The sequence below is a fragment of the Bufo gargarizans genome, chromosome 2 (genome assembly GCF_014858855.1).
Source record: "Bufo gargarizans isolate SCDJY-AF-19 chromosome 2, ASM1485885v1, whole genome shotgun sequence".
Classification (NCBI taxonomy): Eukaryota; Metazoa; Chordata; class Amphibia; order Anura; family Bufonidae; genus Bufo; species Bufo gargarizans.
The window spans coordinates 715,708,278-715,735,850 of NC_058081.1; the positions used below are offsets into that span (position 1 = coordinate 715,708,278).

General features: G+C 45.0%; 1 protein-coding gene across 1 annotated transcript in view; it reads left to right on the forward strand.

Annotated features, from left to right (window-relative positions):
• Positions 1–27,573, forward strand: part of LOC122929123 (B-cell receptor CD22-like) — a 518,995-nt gene that overhangs the window by 163,404 nt on the left and 328,018 nt on the right. The window contains exon 4 of the mRNA XM_044282611.1: positions 25,132–25,419. Within this exon, the coding sequence (XP_044138546.1) occupies positions 25,132–25,419 (288 nt within the window). The remainder of the gene's footprint in view (positions 1–25,131; positions 25,420–27,573) is intronic.

Genomic DNA, 27,573 nt, shown 5'->3' on the forward strand with positions numbered 1-27,573 from the left:
ATATCGAGCTACAAAGGTACGGCCGCAGACACCATGCTGAGCAAGATGGCAGAGTCCCGGCCCGCCTACTACCTGCAGAGAACCCAGCCCGATGCAGCCCTTACAGCCTGTGGAGGTTGCTGATGCCTCCGGAATTGATTATAAGTCACTGGCTATCGAAGAGGCTAAATGCCTGACCCCTGACATTATCAAACACTTTGTCAGTATCCTTACAACAACTCTATGATGCAGTGATGCAGCATGACGTGCGTTTAGAGGAACTGGAGCAACGGGTATCTACTGTGGAAAATGATGAAACCAAGGCCAATCATCATATCCGAGATCTCCACAAGCAAAACATCATGTTTAAAGATCATCTGGAGGATTTGGAAGACCGCTCCAGATGCAATAATCTACGCCTTCTGGGTCTACTGGAACATATTAAACCCCAGGTCCTAAAAGCTATCTGCAAAAAGAAACTCCTGGCAGTGCTGGAGGGAGGGGTTTCACAAGGTGGAGAGGGCTGAAACTGCTTTTCCTATTACTGTATGAAAGTAATCTCATGGAATGTTAGGAGTTACAATCCCTACTTAAAAGGAGGATGTTGCTTCGGCATTTTAAGAAATATAAACCTGACATAGCCCAATTACAAGAGACTCATTTAGGTTCTAGAGATTTCGAACACATGAAAACATTATGGGTAGGGCAAGTGATTGGATTTGCATCAGATAAGCGGACCTTGATCAACAAACAGCTGAGTTGCCAAGTCCTGGGGTCTTCTGCGGATAGTCAGGGACGATGGGTACAATTATACCTGTTGGTGCAGGGGACCCAATACTGCATCTATAACATCTATGGCCCTAATTCGAACAATACCCACTTTTTTCAAGACATAAAAAATAGCTTGTTGGCAGATCCATGCGCTTATAAAATAATAGGGGGAGACTTCAATTTGGTGGTCTAAGTGAGTGAAGATAGGCGACAGACCACACAATCTTCAGGAGATGGGGAGCTCAAGATAGGTGTCACAACCAGACAGCTGAGAAGCTCTGACAGAGGCCTTTCAGAACCTCCTCCTTGACTTTCTTTGTTGTGGTATTCAGTTCCTCATCTCGTTAGCCTCTCTCAGCTGTCATGTGTTGGACTAATTGCTTCCCTTTAAATTCCTCCCCAGAATGCTTTTCTGGGCGGCTTATACTTCTTCCTGGAGTGTGTGTGCATGCTGATCTTGTTCTCCTCTCTGCTACAAAGTTAAGTGTTGAACATTTATCTGTTATTTTCTGTTTGCTGGATCCCAGGTGACCCTGACTCCCTCCGTATCTTGTGTAGGGAGCCGGTGGTCGTGTCCCCTCACTATTGTAGGGTGCTCAGGGGTTATATAGTCAAGGTACATGGATATGCAAACCTCCACCATTCGGATCTTTGCATAGGCTGAGCAGCCAGGGAAAGTGCCAGGTCTTCTGCAGGGGTCTCCCTTTTGTTCCTTAGCTTTTGGATCCAGCGAGTCATTTATGCATGTTGCTTTGCCTTGTTTCCTGTACACCGTCCGTGACATTATAAGCCGCCGAAAACCGTCTCAAGCATGGATCCGGTTTCACTTTTGGCTGAACGCTTCCAGGGTCTTTCATTGGAGGTAGCTGATCTCCGTAAGACTTTTTCTCAGCTTCAAGTGACCGGTTCAGCTTGCGTTCATGGAGTTTGTTCTGAGCCTAAGATCTCGCTCCCGGATACGTTCTCCGGGGGTAGTGAGAATTTTGTGCGTTTTAGAGAGGCTTGCAAACTCCATTTTCGCCTTCTTCCCCATTCCTCTGGTGATGAGGAACGGAGGGTGGGGATCATTATATCGCTGCTCAGAGGTAACGCTCAGTCCTGGGCCTTTTCGCTGCCGGAGGGGGCACGGCCTCTCCGTTCAGTGGATGAATTCTTTTTAGCCCTGGGTCAGATATATGATGATCCGGATCGTATTGCTCTGGCTGAGTCTAGACTACGTCTATTATGCCAGGGTAAACAATCCGCAGAAATATACTGCTCAGAATTTCGGAGATGGGCAGTTGATACTGGTTGGAATGATGCTGCACTCCGAAGTCAATTTTGCCATGGTCTTTCAGAGGGATTGAAAGATGCATTTGCCTTTCATGAGAGGCCTATTTCTTTGGACTCTGCTATGTCTCAGGCCGTTCGTATTGACAGGCGTCTTAGAGAGAGAGGAGAGATGTCCCCTTCCTGTCATACTCAGTCCCAGGACAGTGCAGCGGTCCCATTCTGTGCGCAGGGGTCTCAGTCGCTGTCAGCCCCTTCTGAGCAGGAGCCCATGCAGCTGGGGTTGATTGCTTCTGACAATAGAAGATTCAGCTCGCATGGGAGGGTTTGTTTTTGTTGTGGAGGTATAAATCATTTGGCAAATATTTGTCCCTCTAGGAGATTCAGGCAGTTTTCTGGGAGTAATAAAGAAACAAACAGGAAAAAATCTTTTAAAAATGTTCCGTCTGTTACTATTGGCAGGGTTGAGGCGGAAATTGAAGGTTTTCCGTTTGCTTGTAGTTCCCGTTTTGTCCTGCCGGCTAGGGTGGCGCTAGAGAGCAAGAACATTTTTTGTGAGATTTTTGTGGATAGTGGAGCAGCGGTCAATCTCATTGATAATCAATTTGCGATAACTCATGGTTTCCAGGTGCGCACTTTGGGAAAGGATATTCCTGTTTTTGCTATCGATTCCGCTCCACTTTCTCAGAAATCATTAAAGGGCATAGTTCACAATATCCGTTTAATTGTGAGTGATGCTCATGTTGAGGATGTGTCATGTTTCGTCCTTAGCGGTTTGCCTACCCCTCTGGTGTTGGGGCTGCCCTGGCTCACTAAGCATAACCCCACCATTGATTGGCAAGCGAGGCAAATAAATGGTTGGAGTGACTTTTGCAGAGAGAATTGCCTCATGACATCTGTTTCTGAGGTTGCTACTAAGACTGTACCATCTTTTCTCTCTGAATTTTCGGATGTCTTCTCTGAGAGTGGAGTTCAGGATTTGCCCCCGCACAGGGAGTACGATTGCCCTATTAATCTCATCCCAGACGCCAAGCTGCCTAAATCTCGTTTATACAATCTTTCCCAACCTGAGAGGATCGCTATGCGTGCTTATATCTCTGAGAGTCTGAGAAAAGGACACATACGACCCTCGAAGTCACCTGTTGCCGCTGGTTTTTTCTTTGTTAAGAAAAAAGATGGTTCTTTAAGACCTTGTCTGGATTTCAGGGAGCTGAACAGTATCACAATTCGTGACCCTTATCCGCTTCCTCTGATCCCGGACCTGTTTAACCAGGTTGTTGGGGCTAAAGTCTTTTCCAAATTAGATCTAAGAGGGGCATACAACCTGGTCAGGGTCAGAGAAGGGGACGAATGGAAGACGGCCTTCAATACCCCTGAGGGCCATTTTGAAAATTTGGTTATGCCTTTTGGTTTGATGAATGCCCCAGCCGTTTTTCAGCATTTCGTGAACAGCATTTTTTATCATTTGATGGGAAAATTTGTATTGGTGTATTTGGATGACATTTTGATTTTTTCTCCCGATTTCAAAACTCATAAGGAACATTTACGTCAGGTCTTGCTCATCCTGCGGGAGAATAAATTATATGCGAAACTGGAAAAATGTGTGTTTGCGGTTCCAGAAATTGAATTTCTGGGGTTTCTTCTCTCCGCTTCTGGTTTTCGCATGGACCCCGAGAAGGTCCGCGCTGTGCTTGAGTGGGAGCTTCCTGAGAATCAGAAGGCGCTGATGCGTTTTTTAGGGTTTGCCAATTATTACAGGAAGTTCATTTTGAATTATTCTTCTATTGTTAAACCACTCACTGATATGACCAGAAAGGGGGTAGATTTTTCTTCTTGGTCAGTAGAGGCGCGTAAGGCTTTTTCTGATATCAAGGAGAGTTTTGCTTCCGCTCCCATCTTGGTGCAACCTGATGTTTCTTTACCCTTCATAGTTGAGGTTGATGCTTCTGAGGTGGGTGTGGGGGCGGTCTTGTCTCAGGGTTCCTCTCCTGCCAATTGGCGACCGTGTGCCTTTTTCTCAAGAAAACTCTCCTCCGCAGAGAGAAATTACGATGTGGGAGATAGGGAATTGTTGGCCATCAAGTTGGCTTTTGAGGAATGGCGCCATTGGCTAGAGGGAGTCAGACACCCTATTACCGTATTTACTGACCATAAAAATCTGGCCTACTTGGAGTCAGCCAAGCGTCTGAACCCGAGACAGGCCAGATGGTCTTTGTTCTTTTCTAGGTTTAATTTTGTTGTCACGTTCCGCCCTGGAGTTAAGAATGTGAAGGCAGATGCCCTGTCACGTTGTTTTCCGGGAGGCGGGAATTTTGAAGACCCGGGTCCCATTTTGGCTGAAGGTGTGGTGGTCTCTGCTCTTTTTCCTGAATTGGAGGCAGAGGTGCAGGCAGCCCAGTCAGAGGCTCCTGATCTTTGTCCTCCTGGGAGGTTGTTTGTGCCTCTCGCTTTAAGACACAAGATTTTTAAAGAACACCACGATACGGTCCTTGCTGGGCACCCGGGGGTAAGAGCCACACTGGATCTCATCGCTCGGAGATTCTGGTGGCCTGCGCTTCGTAAGTCGGTTGAGGGTTTTGTGGCAGCCTGCGAGACTTGCGCTCGTGCCAAAGTCCCTCATTCACGGCCATCAGGTCCTCTCCTTCCCTTACCCATTCCTTCCCGTCCTTGGACACATCTGTCCATGGACTTCATAAAGGACCTGCCTCGTTCCTCGGGGAAGACTGTGATTCTGGTGGTGGTGGACCGTTTTAGCAAAATGGTGCATTTCATCCCTTTTCCTGGTTTGTCCCAATGCTAAGACGCTGGCGCAGGCATTTATTGATCACATTGTCAAATTGCACGGTATTCCTTCAGACATAGTCTCTGATAGGGGCACGCAGTTTGTTTCCAGATTCTGGAAGGCTTTCTGTTCTCGCTTGGGGGTTCGGTTGTCATTCTCTTCTGCTTTCCACCCGCAGTCGAATGGCCAGACAGAGCGCGTCAATCAGAATCTGGAGACATATCTGCGCTGTTTTGTGGCGGAGAATCAAGAGGATTGGTGTTCTTTTTTGTCCCTTGCTGAGTTTGCTTTAAATAACCGTCGTCAGGAGTCCTCTGATAAGTCACCATTTTTTGGTGCATATGGGTTTCATCCGCAGTTTGGGACTTTCTCGGGAGAGGGGTCTTCTGGTTTACCTGATGAGGACAGATTCTCCTCGTCTTTGTCATCTATTTGGCAAAAGATTCAGGATAATCTAAAGAGCATGAGTGAGAGATATAAGCGTGTGGCAGATAAGAGACGTGTGCTTGGTCCGGACCTGAATGTTGGTGATCTGGTGTGGTTGTCCACCAAGAATATCAAATTGAAGGTTCCCTCCTGGAAGTTGGGTCCTAGGTTTATTGGGCCTTACAAAATCCTGTCTGTCATCAATCCTGTTGCATACCGTCTTGATCTTCCTCAGACTTGGAAGATCCATAATGTTTTTCATAAGTCCTTATTGAAACCTTATGTTCAACCCATTGTACCCTCGCCTTTGCCTCCTCCTCCGATTATGGTTGATGGGAATCTTGAATTTCAGGTCTCTAGGATTGTGGATTCTCGTCTTGTCCGCGGTTCTCTTCAGTACCTTGTTCATTGGGAGGGGTATGGTCCTGAGGAGAGGATGTGGGTCCCAGTGACTGGACATTAAGGCCTCTCGTCTCATCAGGGCTTTCCATAGGTCCCATCCTGAGAAGGTGGGTTCTGAGTGTCCGGAGTCCACTCGTAGAGGGAGGGGTACTGTCACAACCAGACAGCTGAGAAGCTCTGACAGAGGCCTTTCAGAACCTCCTCCTTGACTTTCTTTGTTGTGGTATTCAGTTCCTCATCTCGTTAGCCTCTCTCAGCTGTCATGTGTTGGACTAATTGCTTCCCTTTAAATTCCTCCCCAGAATGCTTTTCTGGGCAGCTTATACTTCTTCCTGGAGTGTGTGTGCATGCTGATCTTGTTCTCCTCTCTGCTACAAAGTTAAGTGTTGAACATTTATCTGTTATTTTCTGTTTGCTGGATCCCAGGTGACCCTGACTCCCTCCGTATCTTGTGTAGGGAGCCGGTGGTCGTGTCCCCTCACTATTGTAGGGTGCTCAGGGGTTATATAGTCAAGGTACGTGGATATGCAAACCTCCACCATTCGGATCTTTGCATAGGCTGAGCAGCCAGCGAAAGTGCCAGGTCTTCTGCAGGGGTCTCCCTTTTGTTCCTTAGCTTTTGGATCCAGCGAGTCATTTATGCATGTTGCTTTGCCTTGTTTCCTGTACACCGTCCGTGACAATAGGGTACTGGGTCCGCTGATGACTAGTGTGGGCCTGGTTGATCCGTGGCATTTATTAAACCCAGACAACAGAAGCTTTGCCTTTTATTCCCATTCCCAAGGGTCATGGTCCACGATTGATTATATTTTTGTACACCATTCCCTGCAGGGCAAAATAGACCAGACTGAAATGGGTGATATGGTTATTTCAGAACATGCCCCAATTATGCTACAGCTGAAGGACACCTACCCCAGAGGACCTGATTACTTATGACATTTCCCTGCCCAGGTACTAATGCAGATTTCGTGAGTAAACTGAGAGGATGGTGGGAGGAGCATTGTGGCGATAATGCAACTCATGTAGACTCCCCTGATTTCTTCTGGAACACCTCTAAGGCTGTCAAGAAAGGCTGAAACATGACCTACAGTGGATATAAAAAGTCTACACACCCCTTTTTAAAATGTCAGGTTTCTGTGATGTAAAAAAATAGACAAAGATAAATCATTTCAGAACTTTTTCCACCTTTAATGTGACCTATAAACTGTACAACTCAATTGAAAAACAAACTGAAATCTTTTAGGTGGAGGGAAGAAATAAATATAAAAATAAAATAATATGGTTGCATAAGTGTGCACACCCTTAAACTAATACTTTGTTGAAGCATCTTTTGATTTTATGAGCGCTGGGAGAAGGAGAAACACGGCGGCACTGCCCCCACTATTAAAGCCACTTCTGATAGATGTCAAAGTCAGCATTCGTGCGGTCTAAAACAATCCAATGCGTGGTGCTCAGCAACGTAGGAAGTCAGGCAGATGTACACAATGTAGAGAAGGAAAGTAATAGATTTGCAGCACTCACCAGGATGTGAAGCAGGAAACTTTATTCAAAACTTCATGTGGAAGTCGATACAATGTGGCTCCCTGGACCCACATTGTATCGACTTCCACATGAAGTTTTAAATAAAGATACCTGCTTCACATCCTGGTGAGTGCCGCAAATCTATTACTTTCCTTCTCTACATTGTGTACATCTTTTGATTTTATTACAGCACTCAGTCTTTTTGGGGATGAGTCTATCAGCATGGCACATTCTGACTTGGCAAGATTTGCCCACTCTTCTTTGCAAAAACACTCCAAATCTGTCAGATTGCGAGGGCATCTCCTGGGCACAGCCCTCTTCAGATCACCCCACAGATTTTCAATCGGATTCAGGTCTGGGCTCTGGCTGGGCCATTCCAAAACTTTAATCTTTTTCTGGTGAAGCCATTCCTTTGTTGATTTGGATGGATGTTTTGGGTTGTTGTCATGCTGAAAGATGAAGTTCCTCTTCATGTTCAGCTTTCTAGCAGAAGCCTGAAGGTTTTGTGCCAATATTGACTGGTATTTGGAACTGTTCACAATTCCCTCTAGCTTAACTAAGGCCCCAGTTCCAGCTGAAAAAAAACAGCCCCTTGGCATGATGCTGCCACCACCATGCTTCACTGTGGGTATAGTGTTCTTTTGGTGATGTGCAGTGTTGTTTTTGGGCCAAACATATCTTCTGGAATTATGGCCAAAAAGTTCAACCTTGCTTTCATCAGACCATAACACCTTTTCCCACATGCTTTTGGGAGACTTCAGATGTGTTTTTGCTAAATGTAGTCTGGCTTGGATGTTTTTCTTCGTGAGAAAAGGCTTTCATCTTGCCACTCTACCCCATAGCCCAGACATATGAAGAATACGGGAGATTGTTGTCACATGTACCACACAGCCAGTACTTGCCAGATATTCCTGCAGCTCCTTTAATGTTGCTGTAAGCCTCTTGGTCGCCTCCAAGACCAGTTTTCTTTTTGTCTTTTCATAAATTTCGGAGGGACGTCCAGTTCTTGGTAATGTCACTGTTGTGCCATATTTTCTCCACTTGATGATGACTGTCTTCACTGTGTTCCATGGTATATCTAATGCCTTGGAAATTCTTTTGTACCCTTCTCCTGATTGATACCTTTTAACAATGAGATCCCTCTGATGCTTTAGAAGCTCTCTGTGGACCATGGCTTTTGCTGTGGGATGCGACTAAGAAAATTTCAGGAAAGACCAACTAGAGCAGCTGAACTTTATTTGGGGTTAATCAGAGGCACTTTAAATGATGGAGGTGTATGCTGACTCCTATTTAACAGGATTTTGAATGTGATTCCTTAATTCTCAACACAGCTACATCTCCAGTTATAGGTTGCAACTTATGCAACCACATTTATTTTATTTTTTTGTGGAAAAAGTTCTGAAATGATTTATTTTTGTTTCATTTTTTTACAGCACAGAAACCTGACATTTTAACAGGGGTGTGTAGACTTTTTATATCCACTGTATGTCTTAGGCATGAAAAAGAAGGCACTGCTCCTGCTAGACCAGGTGAGTGAAAAAGTTAGGCAAGCCTATTTAGCATTTACCAGTTCCCCCACGATGGATAACAAAGAGAAATGGGTTGAAGCCCACCAGGTTTTTGATCAATGTTAGATGGAAAGAGAATCAGTAAAGCGAGTCTGTCAGCACATTTACCCCTTTTTAACAGTTCCCATAGCGCTGTAGCCGCAACACAGATGATTAAAACGGTACCTTTATATGCTTTTGTAGACTTGTAAAAGTGCCAAAAACGACCTTTGATGCATATGTAAATGAGGGCTCGCAGTGCCCAGGGGCAGCGTTCATCACGTTGGTGCTCAGGCAGCTCTCCCTCTTCAGCTCTTATCCCCTCCCAGCCTCTTCCTCTGCCCGCCCATCTGTTTTCTCTCCCCCTCAGCGAGATCCCGCACCTGCGCGCTGACTTCCTTGGCCGGGGCATGCGCACTGAGATGCCCATTGTTGGCACGGTATCGCAGTAGCTTATGCGCATGCGCCGGCTAACGGACCAAAGAGATAAATGTACCTCTGTTGGCTCTCTGTGTCTGCAGTGACAGCTGCTCGCTCGGCTTTCCTCCTCTTCTCCTGCGCTGATGGACCGCTTCCTTTCTGCAGTTTTTGCGCCGTTAGCCGACGCATGCGCATAAGCTACTACGATGCCGTGCCAGCAATGTGCATGCCCCGGCCAAGGAAGTCAGTGCGCAGGCGCAAGATCTCGCTGAGGGGGAGAGAAAACAGATGAGCGGGCAGAGGAAGAGGCTGGGCGGGGATAAGAGCCGAAGAGGCAGAGCTGCCTGGGCACCAACACTGTGGACGCCGCCCTTGGGCACTTGCAAGCCCTCATTTACATATGCAACAAAGTAAGTTTTTGGCACTTTTACAAGTCCACAAAAGCATATAAAGGTACCGTTTTAATCATCTGTGTTGCGGCTACATCGCTATGGGAACTGTTAAAAAGGGGTAAATGTGCTGACAGACTACCTTTAAGACACATGTTTTTCGAGGTGGGACTTCATAAATTCGGCAAAAAGTCAGGGCGCTTACTAGCCAATCTGGCAAAAGGACAGAGATCAGCACATGACCACAATATATATCAAGCCTGAGAGACCCCGAGGTCAAGGTAGTCACTAACCCAGCCACTAGGGATGAGCGAACCTGAACTTTATAGTTCGGGTTCGTACCGAATTTTGGGGTGTCCGTGACACGGACCCGAACATTTTTGTAAAAGTCCGGGTTCGGGGTCGGTGTTCGTCGCTTTCTTGGCGCTTTTTGAAAGGCTGCAAAGCAGCCAATCAACAAGCGTCATACTACTTGCCCCAAGAGGCCATCACAGCCATGCCTACTATTGGCATGGCTGTGATTGGCCAGTGCAGCATGTGACCCAGGCTCTATATAAGCTGAAGTCACATAGTGCTGCACATCACTCTGCTGTTACTAGTGTAGGAAGAGGATGTAGGAAGAGGATGCTGCTGCTGTGAGGAAGAGAATAGGGAAGAATCTTTAATCAGAAGTGCTTGTTAACTCAGCGATCTACATACATTTAGTTGTGTGGGTGCAGTGCAGTGCAAGTCAATAGGGACGGATCCGTTTGACGTTGACACAATATGGTGCAATTGCAAACGGATCTGTCCCCCATTGACTTTTAATGTAAAGTCAGGAGTCCCTTTTATACCATCGGATCGGAGTTTTCTCCAATCCAATTGTATATTTTAACTTGAAGCGTCCCCATCACCATGGGAACGCCTCTATGTTAGAATATACTGTCGGATATGAGTTAGATCGTGAAACTCAGATCCGACAGTATATTCTAACACAGAGGCGTTCCCATGGTGATGGGGACGCTTTAGGTTAGAATATACAAAAAAACTGTGTACATGACTGCCCCCTGCTGCCTGGCAGGTGCTGCCAGGCAGCAGGGGGCAGACCTCCCCCCCCCCCGTTGTTAACTCATTGGTGGCCAGTGCGGCCGCCCCCCCTCCCCTGTAGTTAACTCATTGGTGGCCAGTGGGCCCCCCACCCTCCCCTTAGTTAACTCATTGGTAGCCAGTGCCCCCCTCCCCTGTAGTGTTCGTCGCTTTCTTGGCGCTTTTTGAAAGGCTGCAAAGCAGCCAATCAACAAGCGTCATACTACTTGCCCCAAGAGGCCATCACAGCCATGCCTACTATTGGCATGGCTGTGATTGGCCAGTGCAGCATGTGACCCAGCCTCTATTTAAGCTGGAGTCACATAGCGCCGCCCGTCACTCTGCTCTGATTAGCGTAGGGAGAGGTTGCAGCTGCTGTTAGGGCGAAATTAGGCAGTGATTAACTCAGCAAAAACACTTAATTCAGTGATCGATCTACAGCTGTGGATCATTTAACTGCCACAGCCACACGTGCTAGTGTACCAACTACCTCAGGTCCCAGTATCCGCCATAATTTACAGCGATATTTGGTGGGGCCCAATGTGGTTCTAAGGATGGTAAGGCCTGAGCAGGTACAGGCATTAGTCAATTGGGTGGCCGACATTATCTCCCACCCAGTCTTCTGCAGAAAGCGCACAGATGGCGCGTTCAGCTCTCCATCTCACAAACATTTGAGAGAAAGCGTAAATTCCCACCTAGCCACCCTCGATCACTGGCCCTGAATGCCAGCATTTCTAAACTACTGGACTATGAAATGCTGTCATTCAGGCTGGTGGACACAGACAGCTTCAAACAGCTCATGTCGCTTGCTGTCCCACAGTATGTTGTTCCCAGCCGGCACTACTTCTCCAAGAGAGCCGTGCCTTCCCAGCACAACCAAGTATCCGACAAAATCAAGTGTGCACTGCGCAACGCCATCTGTGGCAAGGTCCACCTAACCACAGATACGTGGACCAGTAAGCATGGCCATGGCCATCTCCCTAACTGCACACTGGGTAAATGTAGTGGCGGCTGCGCCCCAGGCGGAGAGCCGTTTGGCGCACGTCCTTCCGCCGCCAAGGATTGCAGGGCAACATTCTTTGCCTCCTGTTGCCTCCTCCTCCTACTCGGCTTCCTCCTCCTCTTCTTCCACCTGCTCATCCAGTCAGCCACACACCTTCACCACCAACTTCAGCACAGCCCGGGGTAAACGTCAGCAGGCCATTCTGAAACTCATATGTTTGGGGGACAGGCCCCACACCGCACAGGAGTTGTGGCGGGGTATTGAACAACAGACCGACAAGTGGTTGCTGCCGGTGAGCCTCAAGCCCGGCCTGGTGGTGTGCGATAATGGGCGAAATCTCGTTGCAGCTCTGGGACAAGCCGGTTTGATGCACATCCCTTGCCTGGCGCATGTGCTGAATTTGGTGGTGCAGAAGTTCATTTACAACTACCCCGACATGTCAGAGCTGCTGCATAAAGTGTGGGCCGTCTGTTCGCGCTTCTGGCGTTCACATCCTGCCTCTGCTCGCCTGTCTGCGCTACAACTTAACTTCGGCCTTCCCGCTCACCGCCTCATATGCGACGTACCCACCAGGTGGAACTCCACCTTGCACATACTGGACAAACTGTGCGAGCAGCAGCAGGCCATAGTGGAGTTTCAGCTGCAGCGCGCACGGGTCAGTCGCACTGTGGAACAGCACCACTTCACCACCAATGACTGGGCCTCCATGCGAGACCTGTGTGCCCAGTTGCGCTGTTTCGAGTACTCCACCAACATGGCCAGTGGCGATGACGCCGTTATCAGCGTTACAATACCGCTTCTATGTCTCCTTGAGAAAACACTTAGGGCGATGATGGAAGAGGGGGTGGCCCAGAAGGAGGAGGAGGAGGAGGAGGAAGAGGGGTAATTTTTAGCACTTTCAGGCCAGTCTCTTAGAAGTGACTCAGAGGGAGGTTTTTTGCAACAGCAGAGGCCAGGTACAAATGTGGCCAGCCAGGGCCCACTACTGGAGGATGAGGAGGACGATGATGAGGTGGAGGAGGATGAGGATGAAGCAAGTTTACAGTGGGGTGGCACCCAACGCAGCTCTGGCCCATCACTGGTGCGTGGCTGGGGGAAACGCAGGACGATGACGATACGCCTCCCACAGAGGACAGCTTGTCCTTACCTCTGGGCAGCCTGGCACACATGAGCGACTACATGCTGCAGTGCCTGCGCAACGACAGCAGAGTTGCCCACATTTTAACTTGTGCGGACTACTGGGTTGCCACCCTGCTGGATCCACGGTACAAAGACAGTGTGCCCACCTTACTTCCTGCACTGGAGCGTGATAGGAAGATGCGTGAGTACAAGCGCACATTGGTAGACGCGCTACTGAGAGCATTCCCAAATGTCACAGGGGAACAAGTGGAAGCCCAAGGCGAAGGCAGAGGAGGAGCAAGAGGTCGCCAACGCAGCTGTGTCATGGCCAGCTCCTCTGAGGGCAGGGTTAGCATGGCAGAGATGTGGAAAAAAAAATTGTCAACACGCCACAGCTAACTGCACCACCACCTAATACGGAACGTGTTAGCAGGAGGCAACATTTTACTAACATGGTGGAACAGTACGTGTGCACACCCCTCCACGTACTGACTCATGGTTCGGCCCCATTCAACTTCTGGGTCTCCAAATTGTCCACGTGGCCAGAGCTAGCCTTTTATGCCTTGGAGGTGCTGGCCTGCCCGGCGGCCAGCGTTTTGTCTGAACGTGTATTCAGCACGGCAGGGGGCGTCATTACAGACAAACGCAGCCGCCTGTCTACAGCCAATGTGGACAAGCTGACGTTCATAAAAATCAACCAGGCATGGATCCCACAGGGCCTGTCCATCCCTTGTGCAGATTAGACATTAACTACCTCCCCTTAACCATATATTATTGTACTCCAGGGCACTTCCTCATTCAATCCTATCTTTATTTTCATTTTACCATTATATTGCGGGGCAACCCAAAGTTGAATGAACCTCTCCTCTGTCTGGGTGTCGGGGCCTAAAAATATCTGACAGTGGCCTGTTCCAGTTTTGGGTGACGTGAAGCATGATTCTCTGCTATGACATGAAGCCTGAATCTCTGCTATGGGACCTCTCTCCTCTGTCTGGGTGCCGGGGCCTAAATATCTGACAATGGACTGTTCCAGTTTTGGGTGACGTGAAGCATGATTCTCTGCTATGACATGAAGCCTGAATCTCTGCTATGGGACCTCTCTCCTCTGTCTGGGTGCCGGGGCCTAAATATCTGACAATGGACTGTTCCAGTTTTGGGTGAGGTAAAGCATGATTCTCTGCTATGACATGAAGCCTGAATCTCTGCTATGGGACCTCTCTTCTCTGTGTGGGTGCCGGGGCCTAAATATCTGACAATGAACTTTTCCAGTTTTGGCTGACGTGAAGCCTGATTCTCTGCTATGACATGAAGACTGATTCTCTGCTGACATGAAGCCTGAATCTCTGCTACGGGACCTCTCTCCTCTGTCTGGGTTCCGGGGCCTAAATATCTGACAATGGACTGTTCCAGTTTTGGCTGACGTGAAGCATGATTCTCTGCTATGACATGAAGACTGATTCTCTGCTGACATGAAGCCTGAATCTCTGCTATGGGACCTCTCTCCTCTGTCTGGGTGCCGGGGCCTAAATATCTGACAATGGACTGTTCCAGTTTTGGCTGACGTGAAGCATGATTCTCTGCTATGACATGAAGACTGATTCTCTGCTGACATGAAGCCTGAATCTCTGCTATGGGACCTCTCTCCTCTGTCTGGGTGCCGGGGCCTAAATATATGACAATGGACTGTTCCAGTTTTGGCTGACGTGAAGCCTGATTCTCTGCTATGACATGAAGACTGATTCTCTGCTGACATGAAGCCTGAATCTCTGCTATGGGACCTCTCTCCTCTGTCTGGGTGCCGGGGCCTAAATATCTGACAATGCACTGTTCCAGTTTTGGCTGACGTGAAGCATGATTCTCTGCTATGACATGAAGACTGATTCTCTGCTATGGAACCTCTCTCCAATTGATATTGGTTAATTTTTATTTATTTTATTTTTATTCATTTCCCTATCCACATTTGTCTGCAGGGGATTTAACTACATTTTGCTACCTTTTGCAGCCCTCTAGCCCTTTCCTGGGCTGTTTTACAGCCTTTTTAGTGCCGAAAAGTTCAGGTCCCTATTGACTTCAATGGGGTTCGGGTTCGGGACGAAGTTCAGGTCAGGTTCGGATCCCGAACCCGAACATTTCCGGGAAGTTCGGCCGAACTTCTCGAACCCGAACATTCAGGTGTTCGCTCAAATCTACCAGCCACCATTAACTCGATTCAGGGATCTTTTTATGAAACACTTTATAGGGATGACACCCATATCAGTTTAGCTGAAACACTACTGGACCAGATTTCTCTCCCTAAAGTTAGCTTTGAACAGCTTCAGTCCCTGAATACAGATATTATAACGAAGGAACTCCAGTCTGTTATTAAACAGTTGGGGAACTCAAAGGCCCCGGGCCCTGATGGCCTTACTTGGGAATATTACAAAGCCCTGATGCCCCAGGTTACCTCTTCCTTATTGAAACTGTTTAATGACGTACTGAAAGGGAATGTATATCCAGATAGGGATAACATCTCATACATCAAGCTACTCCCCAAACCAGGGAAGGACCCTCTGCTGCCGGGGTCATATAGACCCATAACACTCGTCAATGTAGATACCAAACTGTTATCTAAAATCTTGGCTGACCGATTAGCTGTATTCCTACCCTCCCTGATAACCCCAGAGCAGTCAGCATTTGTCCAGGGGCTGTAGGTGGTGACGAACATTAGAACAGTTTTGTCGGTCCTGGACCACGTGCGCAACCTCTCTAAGAGAGGGGAAAGACCTGCCCTGCTCACATTGGATGCAAAAGGCCTTTGACAATGTGCGGTGGAGGTGACTGGGCACGGTGCTAGATAAGATGGGTTTTGAGGTAACATTCAGGGTCTTCCTCTCCAAATTGTATAGCAACCCTCGGGCACGAGTTTACACTCAGGGCTTCCTTTCATTCCCCTTCCAACTACATAAGGGAACATGACAGGGGTACCCACTATAATCCTTCCTATTTAATCTAGCTTTAGGACCCATAGCCAGGTACTTGGGTCAATCTAATCTTGAGGGTATAACAGGGGGTGACCGACAACTTAAAGCAGCCCTATTCGCTGACAATGTGGTGTATTTCTAGCTAGACCAAAAGAGAAAATAGTGCTAAAAAGATTTGGAGAATATTCAGGGTAACTGGTAAATACATCTAAATGCAAACTTCTATCCCTGACCCAGGTTGACAAACAGTCACCCAAAATACCATCCCACTTTTCAGTAACGCAGGTCAAATCTCACATCACCTACTTGTGAATTAAAATAGGAAGAGTACACCACTCCCTATTCCAATTGAATTGTCCCCCCCTGATTTCTAAAATACTAAATTACTTGGATAGGTGGCACAGTTTACCACTTTCTTTGGCGAAGGTGCCACCTAATTAGAATGATGTGTATGTCAAAGCTGTTGTATCCCCTCAAGACTATCCCACTACTCTTACAGCATGCCGACATCCAACTGTTAGAGCGTAGGTTTCTTAGATTTATATGGAAGGGGAACAGACCGAAAATCTCTTTGGGGAAGTTAACATTTAAAAAGCAACAGGAAGGACTTAATCTCTCTGATATAAGAGGTTATAATCTAACATATATTAGCCGCCATATCCTGGATTGGATTAAAGATACATCATACTACTTACTAATACAACTGGAAAAACAACTCGCCAAACCTTGGAATATGGTGGCATTGTTAAACACAAAGATCTCCAGTCCCAATAAAGAGACCCCTAGTTTTCAGAGACACCATAATTGCATGGAAGATATTGAAAAAGCATTTTCATCCATTTTACCAATTCTCCAAACATCTCCCCTTTGTCCATAGCCTATCATTCAAGCCCGGACTGGAGAGTGCAATTGCACTGTGGGTGGATGGTAGATTGAAGCGATTGGAAGACTTGTTCCATGAAAAATACCCTCGTTGGGCTACATTATCTGAGTTGGCAGGGAGGTGGCGACTGAAAGGTCCTAGTTACTTGTATCTAAAGCTGAGAAACTATAGTAGAGGTCTAGTCAGAGATATGTCCCAGGAGTGGTCTTCAAATGACTTTGCTACCTTTCTAAAATGCCCAGGTAGGCCATCAATAGCCTCTCTGACACTCTGACTTATACCATGGTCTGTGGGATTGTTCAAACCTGAGAGGCTTCTGGGCACAAGTGGGAATTGTTCTGAATAAAATTAGCAGCTTCCAAGGAGCCTTGACACCATTTCTTGCCATTCTGCATGCGGAAGTGGAGTTGGATGATCAGGGAGGCGGATATAGAATGAACAGGGACCACCTTTGGGTCACTGGCTCTTGGCGATTGCTAAAAATTGTTTACTGGCCCAATAGTTGAGACCAGATATATATACTCGCCATGGAAGTAGTAATAGTATATCTCAAATACACATTTCACTTAGAGTGGGTTAAGTCTCTTAAACAAGTCGAGATACCGGGAAAAAAACGATTTTACACATGGAGACTTGATACTTGATTTAAAAATCCCTCTGGGTCTGTTAATAACTAGAATATTATTCAGGATTTAAAACGACTATACTTTGATAATAAATATACCCATTATTGGGAGGGCCGCGGGATGGCTGCCGGACACAAGGAGAGGCTGCAATAGGGGTAATCCAGTAGAGAGACTGCTTTGTTCTGGGTAAGGGAATGTTTAGGGTTGGTTACAGAGAAGGGTGGGGGTAAGGGGGGAGATATTTTTGGGATTTCTCAGGTTTTCCTCAGGGTTCATGCTCTACGTATAGGAGGGTTTGAACCCTAGGGACACAATGAAGGGGTTCTAATTGAAGTTGCTATTTAAATATGACTCGCACAACCATCCCTGATTATTGTAGTAATGTATAACTGTACACTTGTTTGGAACAAAAACTATTAAAATAAATGTTGGAAAAAAGATAGAGGATAAGTATCTGATTGGTGGAGATGTGACCACTGGAAACTCTAATGATCACAAGAATGCGGTGCTGGAATCCCAGAAGTGAATGGAGCCTCGGACACACAAGAGCACTGCTGCTCTATTCAACTCTATGGGATTGCTGGTGACAGGTCAGCGCTGTACACTTCCTATACAGATGAATGGAGCGGCAGCATGCATGTTATTGCTATTCACTCTGAGGACTTCACCTTCCTAATAGTGTTGAGCGCGAATATTCGAATCACAAATGTTAATTGTGAATATCGCCACTTCAAAAATTCGCAAATATTTAGAATATAGTGTTATATATTCATATTCTCGAATATTGTTAAATATTCTAATCGCGAATTTATCGTGAATATATTACATTGGCGATGTTTCGCAATCAAGTAAACCATGACTGGAGATCACAAATTCTCAAAATTGCTAATTTATGGCGAATATTCGGTGAAAAATTTGCGAAATATTGCAAATCCGAATTTACTTCCTAGCAGTCGGACCCTGACCAGATACCTTTCCCCTATACAAACATAGGGGATACGTTCTTATGGTGGGACAACCCCTTACTGTACAAAGAGAAACAATACTGGAACACATTTTCCCACATGGTGTATGCTGCAATAACTAAACCTAAAAAGCAATGCCTGAGTTCCTACCCTTTCCTTTAAAACAGGGATGGGCAAACTGCGGCTCTCCAGCTGTTGTAAAACTACATATCCCATCATGCCCTGCTGTAAGCAGATAGCTGTTGGCAGACTGGTCATACTGGGATTTGTAGTTTTACAACAGCTGAGGAGCCGCAGTTTGCCTATCCCTGGTTTAACCAATCAAAAGGTTTCTTCTATCCCAAAATAGAACCAATGTTACTGACAACTTATCCTACAAGAAATAGTTCCTCACTCACACGGCTCATTTGAGAGAAAAGTAAAAGACATATGGCTGTTAGAAAATGGCTGTACTTGTACCCCAGAGGCTGATTGAAAGCAACATGGTGCCCGTAAACCGATGCATCAAAATCTGTGCTGCAAAAGCCAAAATGTGGTCTTTCCCTTCTGGACCCTGTAGCATAACCCAACAGAACTTTATGTTCACATTTATGTTCCCAGTAGAACCCCCCTAACAATTTAAAGAGCATCTGTCAACATGATCAATACTATTAAACCAGACACACCGCTTGGTAGGGCTCATCATGATGATTAAAATGATATTAAATATGATTTATTTTGTCTGTATGTTAAACAGCTGCAGAGATATCTGTGTTTTGATATGCACATTGGAACACCAGGGGGTGGGGCTGAACCCTTGGAGTACTGCTTTTGTAACACCCCCTTGTTCTGCACACTCCCTCCTCTCTGTGATTGACAGGGCTAGATATCAGCATGCTGAGGGCAGAGCCATGTCATAGACCTGTATCCTAGCATGCACATATTATATGCACTATGTATTATAGCCTTATCATATTGAGAAAAGTGGATTTCTATAATTAGAAAGCTAATGCATATTACTGCTTTATTAACAGGCACAACATATAAGGACTCCCCTGCATAACGGAAACAGGACGGATCCGTTTTGCTGCCCATAGACTTCAATTGCCTCTAAGGGCATTCCGTTGTGCATTCCATCACAGAATTGCGTTATGGTCCGTGGTAACGGAATCCATAACTCAATTCTGCTTTTACCACCAAACACAGCATAAATGAATTTTAAAATACAAAATCCACCCCCGAGACATAGTGTTTCACTTCTGTACAAGCGCTTAATACCCAATAAAGGAAGCAGTATTCCGGCCTTCATAAGAGCTTGGGAAAGTGATCTCAACCGGCTTTTTTCTCCTCAGGAAATTGATCTAATCTTCTTGAGATCGCATGGTTTCTCCAGATGCATAAAGGTGCAAGAACATTCTTTTAAAACACTAACCAGATGGTACAATGACCCCCATAAGCTCTTTAGAATGGGCTTCATGGAAAATGATACATGCTGGAGGTGTAAGTCTCAGAAAGGTACTTTAGGCCATATTATGTGGTCGTGCCCCTTGATTCGTTCATATTGGAAACAAGTTGAGCAAATCATAAATGTAATTTGCGGCACTACAATTGAATTATCGCCCCACTCAGTTCTTCTGTGGTTAACGTCCAAAACATGGAAGCCTTCGATATCCGATTTACCTACCCTTTTAGTCCAAGCAGCAAGGTTGCTAATACCAGTGAATTGGCTTAATACCTCCCCTCCGTCACTAAAAAGCTGGTATGAAAAAATTGACCAAATTTTCCTGATGGAGGAACTGGCTAGTTGGGCATCCAGATCGCATGCCAAGTTCCATAAATTATGGAATCCATGGAAACTGTTCCGAGAATCCCCGAGCAACTAAGAGACCTCTGACATACGACTTACCAACCCTAACTTGGTGTCAAAGTCTTAACACTGAATAGGCTATTTTCTCTAATATGTGCAACGTGTAGAGGGACAGCTTGTAATTTATCACAGACGTGCTATATCCATGTACAAGTAAGCTTTCTATGCCTTTTTTCTGATATCATTATAATTTGTACCCAAATTCGTCATAACTTATTTATTTGTTTATATAAGTAATAATCTCAGCTGATGTGCATTAACCTTGTACCTGAGTTTTACAATTGTATTTTGCAATGACAACATGTATTATTTCCCTTGTTCCCCCCCATCCCTCCTATCTCCCCCCCTCCTTATCCTCCCCCCCCCCCCCCATATGCGATTTTCATTACTTCGTTACATGCGCTATCGTTATTTGGAAAATGGGTGTGTTAGACATCATATTGTCATCAATATATTGTCTTATATTACTTGTAATCTGACATACCTTTTCAATAATACAAAATCCGCTTGTCTCTAATTAGATTGAAACCTGTAATGTATGTAGCTTAGAAAAAAAGTTATATTTTTAAGAAGTAAAGCTATAAAGTATAACTTGGTAGTACGTTATCAGCCTTACTTGGGGATGTTCCTAATTTCAAGTCACAATAGAGACAGGTTTTTGTTTTCTGTTTTTTCTTTCTCTCATTTAACCTATAATAAAAGTCAGTACAATAGTAAGAATTTAGGTTTTTATGCTTAGAACCTAAAACAAATTACTGATTTATTCACAGGCACAATATATGATTATAAAAAAAACAGCAATATGTATTAACTTTCCAAACATAAAAAAAAAAAAACATTGTTCTTAATATACTAAAGCTATAGCCTTTTATTTGGGGTTAAATGAGGGATGAAAAAAATCTAAAAGTTTCTCTTAAGATTTAAACCTGGAATATCTACATTCAAGGCTGACCACTTACCTCCAGACTAAGGGCGTAAAATATTGACAACTCAGTTTTTTCTATACTAAAGCTAACACATATCATCGGTTTTGATATATATATATATATATATATATATATATATATATTGTGCTTGAGCTGAACTTGATGGTTAAAGAATGGCAAGAAAAAGTTAACTACAATTTTAATGGATTTCAATGGCTTTTGTCATGAGATAGCCAAGATACAGTAATACTGTGACATCTGTTTTCAGAGTCAATTTTAGCTAAGCTACATCTGTATATTAGCTTTCTAATTAAAGGGGTTATCCAAGTTATTTTTTTGTTCTTTCTATGTTCCTAAATAGGCAAATGTAACAGCTTTCCAATTCACTCACTTTATCTGGTGCCTGGTTTCTCAGATTTCACTGAGGGTCACATGACCTGTGATGTCATCTTCTCTCCTTGCTCTGATAAAGGTCGTTTACAAGCCTGTAAACGAGATGTCACTGTGCTGGCCACGCCCCCCTTCACTGCTGTCTACTCTCTGCTAGGATTCTTAACCCCTTCAGCTGCACACACTGGGTAGCCACTAGCTGCAGCAGTGACAATTCTGGGCAAAGGAGCTGAAGGACTAGAGAGAGCATTGCACAAGAAGGTAGGGGGAAGATCCTGTGTGTAATAGCAGTGTCAGTATGCAGCTGGGACTTGTAGTCCTACACATACATCATGCTGCAGAGTCTCCCAGCAGGCAGACATGTCACTCAGGGCAATACTTGTAGCCACTCCCTTAGCAGTGTCATTATACAGCTGGGACTTGTAGTCCTACACATACAGCATGCTGCAGAGTCTCCCAGCAGGCAGACATGTCACTCAGGGCAGCTCTTGTATCCACTCCCTTAGCAGTGCAGGGGGAGGGGCAGAGATTGTTTTTATTGCATGTAAACAAAGGGCCAGAAAAGAACCAGGGAAATGAGGAAATAGATATATATTTTTTGCATAAAACTTGCTTAGCTTAGTTATATATTACTGCCCATCAGATTTTCAGTGCTGTATATTTTTTTTCATTACTCGGACAACCCCTTTAACTCTTCTCATTGAAGTAAGGCTATAGTAAGTAGTGCATATGATATCATCTTGCTAGGACACAGCTCTGCTCTCTGCATGCTGATGTCTAGCCCTGACAATCAGGTAAAAGGGGGAGTGTGCAGAATACAGGGATATTAGAAAAGAAGTGCTCCAAGGGTTCATCAATAAGTATGAATGTGAATAAAGACACAGATATCTCTGCAGCTGTTTAGCATACAGACAAAAGAAAGGTATCATTTTAATCAGCGCGATTAACTCTACCAGGCAGTATGCCTGGATTAATAGCATTGATCATACTGAGAGAACTTCTTTACAGGGTGTGGTGTGTTTCAGATGGCACCAGCTGATTGCAACATATTGGGCAGTGAAATTGCAGATCTGTGGAAAACTTGCAATTTGCACAATCATTTTAGCAAAATAGCTGTGGTGTCAAAATGCTCCACTGCTTAATAACATTTCCAAATGGAGAAACTTCCTGGTGGCTCCATTTATTATTTCACCCCAAAGTCTCTACAGTTGTCAGCACAAGCTGCATAAATCACCACATTGAGCTGCAAATGCACATGGTCATCTTTTATCCCTGGGCTTTCAAAATAATAAGAGGGCTGACATTTTATACTGGCACATGATGGGCACAACATATTGAAGCGATGAGAACAGGAGTACCTTGGTTTAGTCCAGGGTTTATATAAATTAGAAAAACTAATAGCTGATAAATAGCCTGTGTGTGACCTAATATTAAAACATAACTTTTATTTGTTAAGATTAATTATCTCAGACTAAAAAGCTTAGGATTGCTTATTTATAGTAGTGTTAATAGGGTCTCTTTGGTTACCACTCTATTGCCCTCAATGGGTTCCTATCATAGAGTGTATTTCTTCATACTTTGGCAAAAATTTGACAAACCTTCCTGCCTTCCTACTAGCCGCTGTAGATTTATGTCTTTCTTCAAAAAGACTTAACTCTGGTGGGCCGCCAGCACTGCACCTATACACGCTAGACTCAGTACCACATTGCGGTGTTGTATGTATGCCACAAAAAAACACCAAGAATACCGACACCACACAATATATTCAAATTATCAAAAAGCATAGGGGGTCATTTATTAAGATCTGCGTTTTAGATGCCAGCGGTGGATGCTCCGATTTTTTGTAGAGACGCTGGCCTCTATATAACTTTGCAGTATCCTCCGCCTGTGTAAATCTACACCAGCTTCCATATTATAGATAGTTTTCTTTGCCTAAAACAGGTATAGAAAATGATAAATGAAGATGGGTCGGCCCAACCTACGCTGTGCAACTTTTTTAAGGAACTGGTGTGAGTGGCAGAAAAGGGGAAAAAGTTACAGATTGCATCGCAATCTGTGACAAGTAGATGTCAAAAAGTGTTGCATTATCTGTTTGTAAATGACCCCCATAATATTTTATTATAGGAAATCCGGATTAAAAATAATTCATGATTAAAAGGTTACCTCCATACCCACACAGAACAAGGAGCTACAATGTGGCACACAATTGATCAGGACAAAGCATCAGCATAAGGGCTCATGCACATGACTGTTTTTGGCCAGGGCCTGTATTGCGGCCTGCAAACAGCGGGTCAACAATATATGAGCATCTGCCGTTTGTGCTACACATCACTAATGCGGAACCATTCAGGTGCGGTGCGGAACGGAGGCAAGGAACCGTTATTCTGTCCGTGCCTCCGCACCGCTAAAAAGTAGTGCATCGGATGCAGATTGCAGACCCCATTCAAGTGAATAGGTCTTGCGTCCACATATGGCAGGTTGGTGCCCATGCATTGCGGACTGTAAGTTGTGCTCCTCAGCACTGGCCAGGCTGGCTTACGTTAATGTGCATAAGCCCTTACAAACAGAAACCTAAAAAGGGGGAACATGAGTAATAGTGCAAAAAGTGCAAGCTCCAAGGAATACTAATGATACAGACCACAGCAGCACCCGAGACCCCAATGCTGTTTTACAGTCGGTTCCTCCAGGGGGACTGCCCACTGCTATTCCCATGGCACACACCCTTTTATCATCACTTCTAAAAAGTTGTGTGAAGGGGGAAATGTCACATATTTTGCAGCACAAATGAAAGTGGAACAACTGAAGGGCTGATCAAGATTCTAAAATTAGCAAGTTGAGGGGTGTAGTTTCTAAAATTGATGTTTTTTTTATGGGTGGTTTCAATTATGTAAGCCCCTGAAAATCACTTCAGCACTGAATTGGTCCTTAAAAAAGTTGGCTTTGGAAATTTTCTTAAAATTATTTGCCTTCTAATGTCCCCAAAAAATTAACATGACATTTACAAAATGATGTGAACATAAAGTAGAATGTTTAATTAATAACTGTTTTGAGGTATAACTATCTGTCCTAAAAGCACAAAAATTCTAATTTTGAAAGTACCACATTTTTCATAAAATTTTTCGGTAAATAAATAAAGGTGAAATATGTCAACTTAAATGTACCACTATCATGAAGCACAAGGTGTCACGAGAAAACAATCTCAGAATTGCTAGGATAAGTAAAAGCTTTCTAAAGTCATTAACACATAAAGGCCTCATGCACATGACCGTTTTTTTTAAGGTCCGCAAAAACGGGGTCCGTAGGTCCGTGATCCGTGACCGTTTTTTCGTCCGTGGGTCTTCCTTGTTTGTTGGAGGATCCACGGACATGAAAAATGAAAAAAAAATCTAAGTCAAGTTTGCCATTGAAATGATAGGAAAAAACGGACACGGATCACGGACACAGATCACGGACACGGATGACAATCTTGTGTGCATCCGTGATTTTTCAAGGACCCATTGACTTGAATGGGTCCGTGAACCGTTGGCCGTGAAAAAAATAGGACAGGTCCTATTTTTTTCACGGCCAGGAAACACGGATCACGGATGCGGCTGCCAAACGGTGCATTTTCCGATTTTTCCATGGACCCATTGAAAGTCAATGGGTCAGTGAAAAAAAACTGAAAACGGCACAACGGCCACGGATGCACACAACGGTCGTGTGCATGAGGCCAAAGTCACATAATGTCAGATTTGCAAAACATAAGCCTGGTCAAGGAGGTGAAAACTGGATGTGTCCTGGAGGGGTTAATACAGAATTAAGAATAAGTAATGACGATTTTCTGTTTTGCCTTTAATTCACAGATAAAGTGAATGTTTGGCTTTATCGGTCTAATGTTATGACTGAAGGAGAAGCCACCATTATACGATGTGCTGTAGACCACACGTGCCGCTCCAGTCCTCCTTCTTTACGATGGAACAAACCTGGACAAGTGAAAAATAATTCAGTGGAGGTTTCTCAAGGAGACTGGAGAGAAGAATCAGAACTTACTTACATTCCTTCATATGTGGATCATGGGAGTCCTGTTCAGTGCATCGCTACGTATCCTAATGGGGAAGACTTAGATTTATCAGGAACACTGAACATCAAATGTACGTATTATAGAGGACTCAGTAAAATGAATTGTACATCTTGCAGATAATATGATTTTTTTAGCTGCTGCTTATACTCTTCTCCTCCCCATATCTCTATTACACATCCAAGTTATCTGTATATATATATATATATATATATATATATATATGGTATATTATATAAAGCTGAGTGCATATGTGTGTATGTCTGCTAAAGGATCCACACCGTCGCATTTACAATCACAAAATTTGGCACACAGGTACATCGGGTGTCCGGGAAGGTTTTAGACCAGGTCTCAGCTCTCTAGGACCGTTCCTGAGATATTCCTAAAAAAATGCATTAGCCAATAGAAGTTTGGTCACATGACCCTTATCAGGAAGGAGCCCAGGCACGCCCCCTGCCACAATGTGTCCACCCTCAAAAACCTAAAACCCTGCCCCCAGGACCCGCTAATCCATGCCCCTGATCGAGTTATGAAAAAAAAATATATATAGCACTGAAAATCTGATATATAACTGAGGTAAGCAAGTTTTATGCAAAAAAAATATATATATTTTGCCTCATTTCCCTGGTTCTTTTCTGGCCCTTTGTTTACATGCAATAAAAACAATCTCTGCCCCTCCCCCTGCTCTGCTAAGGGAGTGAATACAAGAGCTGCTCTGAGTGACATGTCTGCCTGCTGGGAGACTCTGCAGCATGTTGTATGTGTAGGACTACATGTCCCAGCTGTATAATGACACTGCTAATACACACAGGATCTTCACCCTACCTTCTAGTGTAATGCTCTCTCTTGTATGTCAGCTCCAGTGCCCAGCATATGTCTCCTCACTGCCTGCAGAGCTGTGCAGCTGAAGGGGTTAAGAATCCTAGCAGAGAGCAGAAGGCAGTGAAGGGGGGCGTGGCCAGAACAGTGACGCCTCGTTTACAAGCTTGTTAACGACCTTTATCAGAGCAGGGAGAGAAGCTGACATCACAGGTCATGTGACCCTCAGTGAAATCTGAGAAACCAGGCACCGGAGATAAAGTGAGTTCATTGGAAAGCTGTTATATTTGCTTAGTTAGGTACATAGAAAGAACAAAAAAATAACTCAGACAACCCCTTTAAGTATATTCCACCTTCCATTTATTTCGTCATTGGTATCAACATGGACTATGACAGCTTGGTCACCCAGCCCCCCGCAGTAATTTATCCACCCATTCCACCACATGCTGAACCCTGGCAGCAGGGAGACAGGAAACCATTCGGCTGAGGGTGTCTTGGTGACAAATTATTCTATCCGTCTTCCTGATTATAGAATTTCCTTTAACCACTAACTGTCTAGGACTACCTGCACTACCATACCCCCGACCACTAGCTGGGCTTTTCTTCCAGCTATTAGGAACAACAGTATGCGCTAGAGCTGCCATTTATGACAATGACACCCTGGCATCATCGCCCAATTTGGCAATTTTGCTTGGTAGCACAAAAACAGGATTGACCTCTTCTTGGATCCATTTCTACTTCCTCTAAACACATTAACTCAGTTACTTGCCTGTTCCTGTTGATCCACCAACTGATCTCCAACTTCGATATCTACCCCACTAACTGCTTGCTCAGTGATCATCATCCTCCTCTCAAGATTATCAATCGCCCTCAGATTAGCATTTTGCTCTTCCAGATCTCTAACAAGAGCTTCCAGATGGGCAACATGCTCACATATTTCACAGCGGTATTCACCCTGGAACACCTGCTCCAGTCGTGCATGCATATCGCAGACTGTGAACTGAAGGAAACCTTGAATGTTACTAGCCATAATCCCAGTTTCAAAAAGAAACAATGAAGATGAAAAAAAGTAGATTACTCTTTGTGCCTTGTCTTTGACTCCTTGTCTTTAACTCAGGTTCTTTAACTCCACTTATTCACAAGCCACTTAGTGCAGCAAGCCCAGCAGAACAAGCTTAGAATGAGTCCTGAGGTTCAATTAAAGGGGTTATCCCATCTTAGACAATGGGGGCATATCGCTAGGATATGCCCCCATTGTCTGATAGGTGCGGGTCCCACCTCTGGGAACCGCACCTACAACGAGAACGGAGCCGGGGAGAGTTGTGGCTGGAGGACCCCAGGTTTGCCAGGGTCCGTCCACCACAAGGCACAGCTCCCCGCCTCTCCCATTGACGTGAATGGGAGCGCA